Source organism: Balaenoptera acutorostrata, chromosome 11 (assembly GCF_949987535.1).
Source record: "Balaenoptera acutorostrata chromosome 11, mBalAcu1.1, whole genome shotgun sequence".
NCBI classification, from domain to species: Eukaryota; Metazoa; Chordata; class Mammalia; order Artiodactyla; family Balaenopteridae; genus Balaenoptera; species Balaenoptera acutorostrata.
In genome coordinates, this window is record NC_080074.1 from 27,755,581 (window position 1) to 27,771,377 (window position 15,797).

At 36.5% G+C, this 15,797-nt stretch overlaps 1 protein-coding gene across 5 annotated transcripts in view; it reads right to left on the bottom strand.

Moving 5' to 3' along the window:
- The window catches only part of MRPL42 (mitochondrial ribosomal protein L42), a 37,777-nt gene extending 23,067 nt beyond the window's left edge, over positions 1–14,710 (bottom strand). The window contains exons 1-5 of one of the 5 annotated variants that reach the window (XM_007165896.2): positions 14,661–14,710; positions 12,932–13,070; positions 8,649–8,712; positions 7,364–7,448; positions 1,575–1,738 (exon numbers count right to left, since the gene is read on the bottom strand). In XM_007165896.2, the coding sequence (XP_007165958.2) occupies positions 1,575–1,738; positions 7,364–7,448; positions 8,649–8,712; positions 12,932–13,001 (383 nt within the window). In that variant the 5' untranslated portion in view covers positions 13,002–13,070; positions 14,661–14,710. Of the gene's footprint in view, positions 1–1,574; positions 1,739–7,363; positions 7,449–8,648; positions 8,713–12,931; positions 13,117–14,625 lie in introns of all 5 variants that reach the window. The other 4 variants (XM_057556251.1, XM_007165895.3, XM_057556252.1 and 1 more) reach the window with 4 other exon arrangements.
- Between the last annotated feature and the right edge of the window lie 1,087 nt (positions 14,711–15,797).

A 15,797-nucleotide genomic window follows, 5' to 3' on the forward strand; every position in this document is an offset into this window, starting at 1 on the left:
CAGAGCCCTGAGGAATCTCTATTGTAACTACAGATAAGGGAGAAAGTACCTTCTAAAGAGAAACTAAAAACGTAAACCAAGCTCCAGGTCCGTACATGCAGCTGCTTTCAGAATTGCTCCCCACCAGATGATCCACAGTCTTCAGACCCAACATAACCAACAATAGGTTTATCTTCCTCACTCTCTGTTTCCCCGCTTGTATGAGTGGCACCACCATCTACCTGAACACCTCTGTCAGAAACTTGAGAGGTCTCCTACCTCTTCCTTATCTCTCCCTACCCACATCAAGTCCGGTGAACTACTGCTGTTAACTAAAGTTCTTAAACATAGTCCTCTCTTTAACTTTCCCCCTTCCTGTTCCCGTTGCTGGTCCTTTCATGTAGATCTTCAACAAATTTCACCTGGACTATTGTAACAGTTTCATAGCAAGTCCCTCTGACTCCAATCTTTCCATGCATCACCTTATCCCAAATACAGAACCTACTTAAGGATTTCCTAATGCATAAACTTTGGGGATGTCAGTTTGATTCTTAGAATTTGGCAATGAAAATAAAACCTAAACTCCTCAGCACAACACAAAATCCTTCATAAGACCCTTCTTACATTCCCTCCTCGTATTCTGGGTCCCATCCAAGCTGAACTACTTGCAGTTTCCCCAGCTTACTCTATGACATACTGTTCTCAGCCTGTGAAGCTTTTTCCCCATTCTCCATGGCTAACTCCTAACCATCCTTCAAATGTCAATCTCTTGATTTGTTTATTTACTCTACTATCTTCCTTCCTTGACTATAAACAACTTACAAACAACGATTGTGTTTTTGATCACCCATCACTTCAAGCAGCTCAATGACTGCATATTCATTAATTCCAGAAGCATGTCCTGCCATAAATGTGCCAGCCCAGTGCTAGTTACTGGGTGAATAAAAGCAAAGTGAATAAAACAAGTGAATAAAAACAAAGTTTGCTCAAACAAACAATTTTAAAAAGCCACTTCTTAGTTTTAGTTTCTTGGTTTAGTAGGGAATAAGATAGATATGAAAGAAATAAGAATCAAAAGAAGTAAACAAATTAAAGCCAGAGTTAGATATGAGGTAAGAATCAATGTAATAAAATGTGAGTACTTGGAAACAGAGGGGCAACTGTAGTTCCTAAAGGAACTGAAAAATATATATACTGCCCAATCATTTGCTGTACCCCAATTTTTTCTGCAATAACTCAAAATCTGTTAAATAAATGGATAGAGGGCTGAGGACAAGATCAAGTATTCATCAAGAAGATGAATAAAAACAATACATAAAATGACTACATCACAGAATGGAAAAATTTTCAAGAACTCTTACAAAATTCCCTGAAAGCTTTGGTTAAACTCCCCCACTAAAATAAAGGAAAAGAAGTACTATTTCATTTTAGCTACTCTATATATGTAGATTTAAAAATACAATTTAATAGGTGATCATACTGGGTGTTAATTCCTTCATGCAAAGTACAACCTCAGAAGTTTGTTAATAGAAGGAAAGTTATGTATTTCTTTAGTGTTCAGTGAGAGTTGAAGAAGAAAAGAAAATAGAACTTACTGTCCACGAGGATACCAACGGTGCTTAGTAGTAAAGAACATTTTGCTAAGTTGTTCTATCATGGGTCCTTGCTCTAAGTGTTCACCTTTTTCTTCTAATCTGGTTTTCAGCACTAGATCATGTGTTTCTTCATTATTCTGCACAGGATCTGGCCGAGGGATAGGCTGCAAAATCATCAGCAATGAACAACATCAAAATGTAGGAATGTTAGCCAGCATCTGATTGAGTTTACAGTAAAATAATTACCACACTGAGTACTTCATTATCGTACCTAAAGGTGGGTAAATAAGTCATCAGAACAGTTTCACTTAGTTGCACTATTCATTAAAGAATCAGAATTTTTTTTTTGGCCACACCATGCAGGATCTTAGTTCCCTGACCAGGGATCGAACCCGTGCCCCCTGCAGTGGAAGCACAGAGTCCTAACCACTGGACCGCCAGGGAATTCCCCAGAAATATTTTTCTTCTCATATCAAGTTTTGGGTTTCCTTTCCAATAATAAAGTTCTTATTTAAAGTTATTTTCCCCCAATAATAAAGTACTTATTACTTTAGTTTCTATTTCTCAAAACTATAAATTGTGCCCATTATTATTTTTTAACTTAAAAGTTTAGTCTCTACCTTGCATACCATTAAAGTAAGAGACAATGAAAAAACTTTAATAGAAAATGACACTTCTTATATCCAAAAGAAGCAGGAAATTTTTCAATGTTTTCATTTTAGGTGCCTGAAATGCCATCAAATGATGCTTTATGGTAATTCGAGTAGTTTTTTCCCCCAAAGACATTAATTACTAAAAAAATCTCATCTCCTCCCAACACATGAGTGATACAACATATGCCCATCAGCAACGCTGGCTGACTAAAGCCCTTAAAAATCAGTGTCTTGGAAAGTCAAGCTACCTATATTTTAAATATTAAGTGATAACATATGTAACACAAGACTGTAACATTGCCTTGTTTTACAAATACCATATATATGTATTACAACACAATGAAAACCTGAATTTACCATCAAAAAGGAAACAATTCAAACACAGATGTCTTTACATTCACACGCTGTTAATGACAACCGCTACATTCTACCACTGTACTGAATGTTACAGCATAGACTCATATTTATTTAGTTTATGTACATGAAAAAATAAAAGCTCTTTAGAAGGCAATATATAAGTACATGATGGTGGCACAACTGACTAAGTACTATAGAGATGCAAATTAACAAAGATATTAGTGAGAAATAGAACAGGAGCCAAGTCAGAGCCTTGTCAGAGTGCAGAATGAATTCTAGAAGGAATAACAAACATTATAAATAAAGCAAAGTAGGTAAAAACATACAATAAGCAGGTGATCTTAAAAAATGGATCTCAAGAAATCAGATTATGAAAAGCTTTCAAAGTTAGATTTAAGTGTAACAATTTGATTTAAGTAGAAATAAGGAACCACTTCCTTAGTGTGGGAGGGAATAAAGAGAAAGTATAATGAAGAGGTCAAGAATTGGGCTTTGGTCAATAACTACTATCTCTGTGACCTTGGAATAGTTATTTAAGCTCTTAATCTCCCTTTCGTAAAATCTAAGGAGTAATTATCTACCTAATAAGGGTTTGATGAGGATTAAGTGAAATAATAACATGCTGAGCTGTCCCTCATACTCTTTGAGTTCAACAATGGTAGGTAGCTGTTAACATTTATTCTAAGGCCTCAAACAGGAAAACAGTGATATAAATTTATTTAAAGAAAAAGCGCTCCTTAGACATTTTAAGTAATTTTATATGATCATCTCTTACATGTAGAGTGAAATATTAATATTTAAGTGTCTTTGCAAGTTACTATCAGACCCTGAGGTATACTAGCAAAGGCTAGATTAGAGCCTATAGTTTTCTTTTAGGTTACTATACTTGTTGCTAAAGATCAAATGTTTTAACTATTATCAAACAGTTATTTTCAAGTGTTAATAAATGTTCACTGTCTCTCTTCCTATTCCCAACAGGCTCAATTCTAATATATCACAAATTCTCTCTGCTTTGTATTTCTTTTCCAGGCACACAGATAAAAGACATTGGAATTAATGGCTTCTTCGAAGTCTAAACCAAAAGCCTCTGCAGACTCAGAACTGATTTTTAGGTTGTATTTGATCTCCTTGATCAAACTTCAAAGAAAGGGTACATGAATATTTCAGTAAAAGGTAAAAACTAAAATAAAACTGAATTTCAACTGTAAAAAAAACATTCAGAACTGTCATCCTGAATTTCCCTTGTTTTTCTTAAGAATTTTCAAATTTGACTTTTGAAATTTTCCACCAAATCAACCACTAAAAAGAATTTCCTAGTACTTACATTATTTTTCCAAATCATTATTTTTTTGCCCCTAGTTTAAAATCTTTATCTTCCTAAACCAGAAATCCTAAATTCTAGAAAAATATTTTTAGTTTTAATAAAACACATACCTGGCCGAAACAGAAAGAAGGATCTTTTTACCTGGATCCATGGACAATAATCAACATCTTTTAGATTCAAATGTAAATTACCAGAAAACCAAAGATACAAATCATCTTAACTTTCCTAAAGCCAGTGTCAGTAGGTGTTTCTACTTATGACCAGGATCTCTGTATGCAATATGCCTTCCAGGGCCTAGAGAATGAAAGGGTCCACTAGAGTTGCAGCTACTTCCTTGAGAAAAGAAGAAAATCAAATCTAAATTTTAAGTCACCTTTAAATATAGCTATTTAATGTTATGTACTAACTTCATGAAATTTGTAAATCTGGATTCAAAAAGAACATATTTTAACAGTAATATGTTTTCGAGAATGTTTCTTATTGTAAATAAAGTCCAATCTATAATTTATTATTTGAGAAACAAAAACTTTCCATGCTTCTCCATGTAAATATCTCTTAGCCTTAAAACAGAAAACGCTTAAGCATGAAAAGAGAGGGCCAAATTTATTTATTTAATCAACAATAGTTATTGTGCACCTACCAAGTATAGGTATTATTCCAGGTGCTGAGGATATAGCAGGGAACAAAACAGACAATGCCCTGTCCTCATGGAGCTTACATTTTAATGGCGGGAGACAGACAGAAAAGCAAGAAAATATCCAGTGCGCCAGAAATGATAAATGCTATTAAGAAAAGTAAAGCAAAGTGAAGGACAATAGGGATTCCAGAGGCAGGGGTACTATTTTAAATGTAATGGCAAGGAAGGTCTCTAGGTAACAAATAAGGAAAGATCTTAAGGAAAGATCTAAAGGAAAGGGAATAAACTATGAGGATTTCTGGGGGAAAAGCATTCCAGGCAGAGGAAGCAGTAACTATAAAAGCCCTGAGGCAGGAGCTTCCTAAGTACTTACCTTAAAGAACAGCATGGAGGCCAGTGTGGTAGCAGTAGAGTGATTAGTGTGAACTGACAGGAGTGATCTCCTAGACTAGAGAGAGGAATACTGAGGACATGGGAGAGGAGACAACTGATACAACAAAGGGAGTTCAACAGAAAAAGAGGCAGGGAGATGGGTATGTATGCAAGGGAGTGATTATGATGATGACCATGGAATCTATGCTGGGTAAGGAAAGAAGTGAGAATGTACAAGATACATGAAGGACTGTGAAAAAGTGGTTTGATCAATTGATGCAGGTCTTAATGAGGAGATGAATAATTCCTGAAGCTGGGAAACTAGGGGGAGTTGGTAGTAAGATAGTGGAATTCTTAAAAATCTAGATTGGGAGGAAGGAGGAGGAGTTATTTGTGATTAAAACATCTCTAGGGTACAACCACAGGATTGGGGGGCTCCACTCCCATGCGGAAAAAAGATCAAAAAGTAAGAGGCTGGGGTAGTAGACAGATCATCTACGTGGACACTGAAATAACAAAGAATTAGGACACAGTGTTGGAGAGTGTGAGAGTACATCTAAAATCTTCAAAGAAGAGTGGAGGGATGGGGGGCACGTGAGGGTGAGAAGTGAATTGCGGGATGACAGATAACAGCAAAAGAAAAAAGATAAGTAGATGGTATGGTTTAATGATACAAACTACAAAGCTAGAAATTGTTAGGGAGGAGGAAAGATGATCTGGATATGACAGTGAAGAGCCACAGGGACACCTATTCCATCTCTATGCTCAGTAGTAAAAGGGTTTAGGAGAGAAAAGCACAACTACTTAAGAGTGCCAGGGAAGCAATGACACCAGGGTACAGCCAAGTTTCTGTTAGAGTCAGAAGGTGAAGGCAACATTCTGGAAGAAGTTAAGGTTATGAGAGATTTTAATGATGATAGTAAGTTCTAAAAGTACAGTGGAAAAGTTTTGAGAGTTGGGAAGGATAGGAAAAGCATCAGATTCAGGGATGCAAAGAGCCATATGGGGATGAGAGTTTGGATACTGAGAAATGACCAGACGGTCCTGGGCTTCTTAGTATAAACTGCTAAAACAAGGATAAAGCACGTAACCAGAAATATAACAAAAAATAACAATGTAAGAAGGCACAATATAGTATGAGCTAGAGGTTTACAGGCCAAAAGTCAGTGACTTACTCCTATTTTCTACACACAGTCCAAAGAAATGAAACAAAAAAGGAATACTGGAATATTGCCTATGGTATCTAGCTAGAATACAAAGCAGGCAGACAAAATGGTGAGGTTTTAAAAAGGGAATACAAACTAGTAAAATAACATTAATTTGTTTTGTCAAACCGGTACTCTGGCCCTAATGATGATTTTTAAAAACAGGTATCACTAGATGCATCATGTGACGAATTATTTTCTCCTCAAAAAGCAAATCAAACATTACGAAATATAGTAGAAGAGGGCTTAAAGAAATAAGAGGAAGCTATTCATATATAAAATAATAAAAAGACTTGGGTCAAGTTAAATTACATTAAAAATAAAAACAAAACCTCCTTTATCTAGTGCCTGGCTTTCAAAGAAATATGGAAAAAATTAAACTAGGCCACTTAAAATATATGCCCATGTTGGCCCATTAGAAAAAAATAACCAGGGGCTTCCCTGGTGGTGCAGTGATTGAGAATCTGCCTGCCAGTGCAGGAGACATGGGTTCGAGCCCTGGTCCGGGAAGATCCCAAATGTCGCGGAGCAACTAAGCCCGTGCGCCACAACTACTGAGCCTGCACTCTAGAGCCTGTGAGCCACAACTACTGAGCCCACAAGCCACAACTACTGAAGCCCACACGGCTAGAGCCCATGTTCCGCAACAAGAGAAGCCACCGCCATGAGAAGCCTGCGCACCACAACGAAGAGTAGCCCCTGCTCACCACAACTAAAGCCCATGCGCAGCAACGAAGACCCAACACAGCCAAAAATAAGTAAATAAATAAATTTATATTAAAAAAAAAAGCAAAAGAAAAAACTAACTGAGAAAAGAAGAAATTCACTCAACATTAAAAGGATTATCAAAACCAACACAATATAAAAGTTATGAAACAGTACACTAAAATACAAACTTTTCATAATTTATTAGATTGCAATACATAGTAGTATGGGACAATGTGTTTTTAAAATTTATACTAGGTGTGTTTGATCCCCAGTCAGAAATCTACCAAATTTTAGACCAGAAAACTAATGCCGTAATTGTGTTTAAATGTTTCACTTTGTGTACTGAAAAAAACCTTTAGAGAAAAATGATGAAAAGAAATAAGAGAAAAATCAAAACAGTAAAATAAAAAAGCCAAAAGAAGATCTAAACCAAATAAAGAAAATCAAACAATTCCCTTCTCTTTGGATACTGTAAAGAAGGGTGAATAGTCCAACAACAAATTAAAAATTACAAGAGATTTTCTTATACATACTTTTGTGTGTTCATATGGAATGTCCACAGAAGGGTGATAGCATACTATTGTCCTGCCATCAGATGTCAAAGCAAGCTCTACTTTGCTAAAAAAAAGAATGTTTTAGAAACAGAGTTATACTGTATTCAAGGCAAAATGATTATTAGAGCTAAAATTTGTTAATCACATATCCCTGAAGAATAAATGCCATCATGTCACTGGACTGGCAAACCAGGTACCCATATTACAGGGGACAACTCATCCCATCCCACAAAATATGTCAGCTTAACTACCACAACAAACCTTTACTGCATTACCCACTATTTTATATAAATTATTCTTCAAATTATTTGTTTGGTTAAAGTTATTTGTTTTCTTAACCTTTGGAAGAGATCTTCATGTTCATTCATCACTATTAATAGAACTTCTTTTCCTTATCTAAAAGCTACCTTCAAAAAGCTGTAAGGAGATTACTTAAATTATTAAAGCTGAAGATCAGCAAAATACATAATCTTCCAGGTAAAGGATAACCTGAATTTCCAACCATAAAGATTGTAGCTGAGTACTTTTTCTAGATCAGCATTTCTCCAAATGCCTTTGGCATAATGCAAAACACGTCATATAAGACTCAATCTTTTCAGGTTCAAAAGTGCTACCTATTACCTAGTCTTATTTCATCACTATCCTAATACTTACTAAATTTACAATTAAAACTGGTGTCAAGAGGGAAGAAAATATATTTTTACTAAAATTCACAATAAAAACAATGTAACTTAAGAAAACATGTTGTAGTTTCTGCACATAAGACTCTGCTATAGAGATAAAGGGTAATATTTCATTCATACGTTATTCCTAGTTCTGAGCATACTGACTACAATAAGTACCAAATAAACTGTGGTTGAATTAAATATTTGTAATTTAGGATTATTCAATGTTAACAAAAGATAAGATAAATAACTGCTTAAGCTAATAGATATGAACCCTAAGAGAAAACCATAAAAAGTATTTAGCTTCTCCAAAAAGCTAAAGAATGCTTCAGGAAGAAAAGATAGCATTTCTATCAGCAAGTCTGTCTTACAACAAATGAAGTATCCACTGAAACACAATGATAATGATTTTTATTTAAACCATTTATAAGCCCAGACACTGGGTAAATAAGATCACTGAAATAATTTTTAAAAACAAAATTAAAGAAAGAATAATCAGAAAAGAAAGCAGAAAATACCAAAACAAGAAATAAAATTAAATCATTTCAGATAGAGCTAACGAACTTATTTTTTTTTTCCAATTGGATTTCAATACATACCAATTATAGTCATCTGGAAGAGAAGAATACGTAGTTTTATGACAAACACAATATAAGGCTCCATCTGCAAAAACGCCAAACAGTAAGATGGATTTAGTTAATTTGAGCATATGTCCTCACACCAATGTAAAGCTGGTTTTACTCATTCAACCACTATTCACTGTATTCACTAAGAAACAGGGCTGTACATGGAGCTAGGGATTCAACAAGTTAAGATCCAGTCCCTGACCTCAAAAAGGGTGCAAGTCTGGTGCCCTGTTGGGAAGGGTAAGCACTGGGAGTGAAAGGGACACATGGACAGATTACAAAACAGGAGTGTACAGGTTCAAGAATGCTTTTCCGCTGGAGATGATGTTTAAGGTGTCCCGAAGGATGAAGGAGTAAGCTGGAGTTGTGAGGGGATGAGTACAGTGTTCCTTGCAAAGGGAATAAAAAGCGCCAGGACCAGAGGAAAGGAAGAACAAAGTTTCTGAGTATTCTAAAAACTTTAGTGTTGGGAATTCCCTGGTGGTCCAGTGGGTAGGACTCAGCACTTTCACTGCCGGGGTCTGGGTTCGAGATCCCTGCTTGGGGAACTAAGATCCCGCAAGCCGCGTGGCTCAGCCAAATAAATAAATAAATAATAAAATAAAATAAAAACTTTAGTGTGACTGGAGTGCATAGTTCATAAAGGGCGAGTGTTTAAGTAATGAAATACAAAATAAACTGTTCAAAATCAACTGTTCTCAATCAAAATGCAACATTTCAAAGCATATTTTCCGTTTTTAGAATACCTGCAAATTCAAGAGCCATAACTACTTTTTTTAAAGCTTGTGAAAGGTTCCTCTATGTTCAGAGATATTATATTCTTTTAAATATAAAGAAAAAGTGTAAATGTAGCTCAGTATGGCTAAAAAAAAATTCTGTATATCTTGGCTAAAACCAAGGATCAACTTCTTTCAACTGAGCCACTTGCTCCTCAGTATGGAACGCCATCCCCACTTTGTTCAAATACCACTCATCTTTCAAGAGTCAAATACTACCCTTCCATGAAATCCTTTTCCCCCTTCCTGCCCTACATCCCCCATCACAGAAAGAGTTGTCTATTTTACATGTCCCACAACCAACATTCCATATGACATTGCTATACTATCACTGTGTCTTTTTTTATGCATCAGTTATTTATATGTATCAAAGATGTCTAAACAAAGATGTGTTTTCCATCTTTGTAAACTCTCCTTTCCCCAAGGATTGCATATACTTGCAGGTCTAAATATAAATTCTTACTCCAATGCATTAAAAGTACCTTAACAAAATTCATTAGTATCATAAAAGATTGCTCAGCAAAATATCAACCCCAAAATTCTATTGATGTAAAGATAACAAAATACAAAGAATTAGAAAGATAACCTTATCTTTCAAAAGATTTATTAATTTTCAATTACCTGTGCTAATACAGAAGAGCATTTATTAAGACAAATCAGAGGGTAATGTAAAAATCATTTACACATATTTTATTTTCTTGTCTGACACTGTTGGGGATCTTCTTAATTATGTATGGATTAATATTAAAAGCAGTTTGTATTCTCTGAATACACCAGCTAAGTGATGTACATGTTTGCTGAAAGAAACAGGGTTTAGTGGCAGAGGCAGGACAGACAGAATTTACCATTCTTAACTAGGCAGGAGGGAAAACTCAAGACAACAGTATTTAGTTCAACAGGAAACTGCAAAATTTGTACTCTGCACTAACATAGACATTTGTTTGTACCCTCATGACATACATCACATTCTACCACATCATATTCCAGGTATTGTTTCCATAGGTGTCTGTTTCAACTACAAGTCTAAATAAGTTCCTTAAGGCCAGGAATCCCACCTTGTTCATTACTGTGTCCCCTACAGTTCCTACTAATAAAGAAGAGATTGCCAAACTGCCTCTAAAATGTTAATTTCTGCATAATTAATACTTGAAAAATGCATTTGACATTTTATCAAGAGAAAAATTCTAGATATGGTTAAGTATCAGAGGTTCTAAATGCATAATTAGAACGGATGCCAAAGTTAACATCAATCAATCCAAATGTACTCAATGTGCCGAAAAGAATTTCAGTGAGAGTCAGCTCTCCACAACTCACAGGCTTTTCTTGTTTTACATATATATATTTATACACACACACAATTGCATTTTGACATGATCTATAAAAGCTGATAGTCCCACTTCATTTTCAAATGTTGAATATTTTAAATTACAACAACAAAGGCGGTATAGCAGAAAATATATTGGGAAGACATAGGTTTTGATCATAGCTCTAATTTACCAGATATGCAACTTTGGTTGAGCTTCTGAGGGCAAGAGAACTCAAGTTCCTTCATCTTCAGAAAGAGAATAATGCCACGTGATAGGTAAGTTATTGTAAAATTCAAAGTTGTAAAGACCAAATGACTTAATATGCTTAAAAGCTGTAAAATTCCCACATTGACTGTATATTTTGGAAGGTATTAAATGTTCCTTCAGCTGTAAAATTCGCACATTGACTGTATATTTTGGAAGGTTTTAAATGTTCCTTCTGGAATACTGGGAGGCCTTTTTATTTGTGCTCATTGAACTTTCCAATCACAGTTTTGCTTTGCCTCTAATCTTAATGTCCTTCCTTTTCATATAAGATATCAATAGTAACAGTAATAATACTTTACCTTCAGTAGTAATAATAGAAATTGTGTAGAACAAGAGGCTTAAGGATGCAAGAAGTTAGGTAGTCACTAATTATTAGGATGACTGAGTGATAATGGAATAATTTTCTGGGGTAACCCAAATTAATTCTTCACTAATCAGATATTTTGACAACTGTGATTCACTGAGATCCATTCAACAAACATTTATTTATCACCTATCATGTATGAGAGGCACTGAGGAAACTAAAATAGACACTGTACAAATTTACAATCTAGTTGGTAAAGTATACACAGACAATTTTAACTTATTCAGGGGCAGATGAACTGGTTTTCAGATTAACCTGAGTGAGGACAAATTGCAGTTTCAGGACATGAGCTAGGTAAAAACTGATTACGTTTGAGTTCCCATCAGCCTTGGGGCTGAGTTCCTATCAGGTCAAAAGGGAAACTAAGCAGCAGAGGTCTCTCCCACAATTCTCAACAACAACAAAAAATGCTCCTAGGTAATCAAGAGCTGACTACAGTTTTGTTTTCACTATGATTTTAGTGTACACCTACAGTCTCCTGGCAATTTTAAATTATACTTTCGTTTATACAGCTTTTTACCCTAGTCTTCAAACAACTCTTTTCCTCTTAACTCAATAAAAATGTTCAATTACAAATGGTAGTCAATAGGAAACATGAAGGAAGCAATTAAGGTCAGGCAGAGATGTGTAAAAAAAGTTGGCTGACTAAACATGAAAAAGCAAACCTATTGTGGCCTTCTAACCATGTCTTCTTTACAAATGGGAGAATGCAATTCACAGACAGAGGAAAAGGAAAGTGAAAAGAAGGTTGGTCAGGAAATAAGATTTTAATAGACTATTTATATAGATCAGTGTTTTGACTATCAAACATGTATTAATAGGCTTTGAAGAAAGTATTTGACTACGTTTCTTCAGAAAAGAAAGGAAGAAATTACATTTTTTTTAAAATTACACAGAAAAAAACAGAAAAGAACACACCAAAATAGTAACAATAATCACCCTGTAAGACGGAATTGTAAATTTGCCCTTTGCTAATTTTAAGAACTACTAAAAAAAGCAGTATGTGAAAATATAAATATAAGTGATTCAAACTAGAAAAAGTTCCTCTTTAGCAATCCCTCCCTTGCCCTGGGTTAAATCCCACTTGTGGTCTACAGAGATAACTTATTTGGTCCACATCTTTTACTCTGCATTTATACATATATACACACACAAATATATGGTCAATAATCTTTTAAATGCACAATGAGATCATACGATATATACTATTCTATAACATACTTCTTCCCCCTTCTATATAGAGATCTTTCCACGTTACACTCCTATACAATAGCATGCATATACAATAACTAAATTAAATGTTCTTCAATGAACATGTATTACTATAACATTTGAAAAAGTTTAAAGCTTTTTAAACATTGGACTTCCCTGGTGGTCCAGTGGATAAGACTCCGCGCTCCCAATGCAGGAGGCCGGAGTTCGATCCCTGGTCGGGGAACTAGATCCCGCATGCATGCCAAAACGAAGATCTGGCACAGCCAAAATAAATAAATAAATATTTTTAAAAAACACAACGTTTTAAACATTAAAAAACTCACTTACTTTGAATTGGAAATAAATGTTTCAAGATAGTTCTGCTTGATATCGCCCATTTTACTGCTGCCAATGCCATGGTGAATCAAGATGCTTATCAGGTGGTATGAAAGATGATTTGAAGAGAAACTGCTTTTAAAATCTGCTTCTAAAAAAAAAAAAAAAACTGCTTCTAGGTATACCTATTTTCACCCCTGCATAAGAGATAAAGAAAAATCAGTGCTACCTATGATAAATTAAAGTGACACAATACACTGAACACTACAAAATAGGATCACCACTGAGAACTACAGCTGCCTAACACAAAACTTTTAAACAACCTCCCATTTCCAGGCAATACAGTACAAAGAGCAACATCATCAACATGTATAGTAAGATCAGAAACCCAAGAACTATGTCCATTACTATTTCTCTTAAATGCAAACTTCTCAACACCTAGTGTAGTTCTTTCCATTCAATGAGTGCGCAGCCAATGTGTAATTACTCTTAGAAACAGTCACTCACACATGCTACACAGAGCATTCTCCTTTCATAAAGCAAATGTGTCGGTGTACAACCTCCCAGGTACCATACACAAGATTTTATTACATCTCTTAAAGGGGTATTCTGTTTCTGATTAAATGAAATATTAAACAAGAAGGCCTAGCCTTGGCTTATTAAATACTGACTTGAAGAAACACATATAAACACCCAAAGTCCCAAATAAAATTTCGCCCTCTTATATAAGCTTTTTAACTTTCCAAGGTGCTTCCACTACCGTTCATTTTACTCTCGTCCTAATCATAAGAGGCATCTTTATTTTGATTCATGAAGAAACTAAGGTACAACAGTATTTAAATCAATTGCTTCCAAGAACTTCAGAGTCAATCCCTTACAAACTGCGAAAGTTCGGGCAAGTCATTAATGAAGCAACCCTCAGTTCCTTCCATGGTAAAATGGGGGAAAACAACCACAACCTCCAGGTCTGTTGTGAATAAATGACATACATCACTTGTTTTCAATTGGCTTCGATGACTATTCCCCTCCCCCCACCACCACCCCCGCACAATGATAAAAGCGTATTTCATCAGTCTTAGTCGCTAAACTATGCAGGTTGATTCCTTGTACTGTCGGTACGTTAGCACTGCCATCCCTGAGTACCTACAGTGTTCCTTCCACACTTTACGACCCATTTTTCTATACATTATATGCTCCTTCACAAGTCTGCGAAATAGGCGTCTCCATTAAAACACTAAGAATCGAGGCTCCGAAAGCTCAAACGGTTTACCTGCCACTTTACCGCTGCTTAACAGGTACTATGGGTGTAACGCAAGCTCACAGCTTCTAACCACGAAATGAGAAACAAAACACTTTAGGGGACGTTAGGTCCCCTCTGTCCGAGACCCAGAGGTCACATTATTCACCCCAGAGAGAGAATTCAGAGGGTAAACCCCTTGGCCCGGAATTCAACGCTGGAGCAATAGAAGACTGCGGAGAGTCTGGGAAGGACTGAGGCTTGAGGAACTGGCTACCAGAACCAGACCCCACGGTAAGCGCGCGGCCACACGCCGGCCCTTCTGCAGGACGAACCGACTCTGGTAATGCCAAAGGCTTTATCTTGCCGCAAACGACAGGTAGGAGACCTCGACAGCTGCCTATAAACTTTCTGGGCCTGCCCACCTTTTAGGGACTCCTAGACGAGCGAAGGAGAGGGAAATGGTTACCTGGACTGCGACTCACCGCGAGCCCGCCATCTTACCTCAACCCGGGTCCTAGGAGACACCGCTCCACGCGCCTTCCTGGCTCGCGGGGCACTCTGGGAAATGTAGTCTCCGCCGGAAAGAGCCCCGGGTGCCGTGGTTAAGGCAGTGGTGGGGGGGGATCCACCCAACGTGCGCCCGGGTTTAGTTGCAGCAGCTTGCCTGCAACTTTCCTGGCGCTACCCAAAAAAACAAATTCACTGCCCCCACACATATCCTTAGAAAGTAATGAACACTATTTTTTAAAGTTTATACTAATAATTAGAGCAACTTGATATCCCTCCTTGGATGAGTTAGGTTTCCTAGGGGAAGAGGCATTTCAGAGAAGTACTGAAGCGGCGTGGGGTTGGATTTGACGTTTGAAATGGGGAAGCATGGGACAGCCTTCAACCTATGTTCTGAGAACTGTGGTGGTTATTCATTATGGGATGAGGACGTGCAGGATCCTGGACCTCGCCATGTATCTTAGAGGGAAGAAAAGGCCCCTGGGCCTGTGCACTTTCTGTTCTCATTGCCAGCAATGGTCTTCTCTCACTGCTTCTCATGACCACTGCCTTAGTTTATGCAGCTCTTGCTCAAATATCATGTCAGAGAGGACCACATCATTAAAATAGCTTCACCCGCCCTTGTCCCATTGCCCTCCTTTATTTTTTTCATAACATTTATCATGATATGACATTATATTTTCATTTGTTTCCTTGTTTAATGTCTGTCTCTTATGCCAGAATTCAAGATCCATGAAGGCCGAGAGGGACAGGTATCTATTTTGTTCTATACGGTATACAAATCTAATATCTAGAACTGTGCTTGGCCTCATCATAGGCCTCCAATATTTGTTGAATGAATAAAACAATTAAATAACACTGCAGGTATTCAAGATAGTAGGTGACTGACTGATAAAGCCTAGTTTCACCTGGGAATTCCTTTCCTCCATGATCTGCAAAATTTCGGATTTATGTACATTTTTCTGAAAAGGATTCATAGCTTTTAACATGTAATCAAGGGGGTTAATCAACCTCTCAAAAATTTAAGGGCCATAGTCCTGAAGTAGTCCTTAATATTGAAAATAAGTGAATGTAAGTTCACTTACATTCACAGCATAAATGTGGACTGCTATGATGTCTCTCCTCACTTCC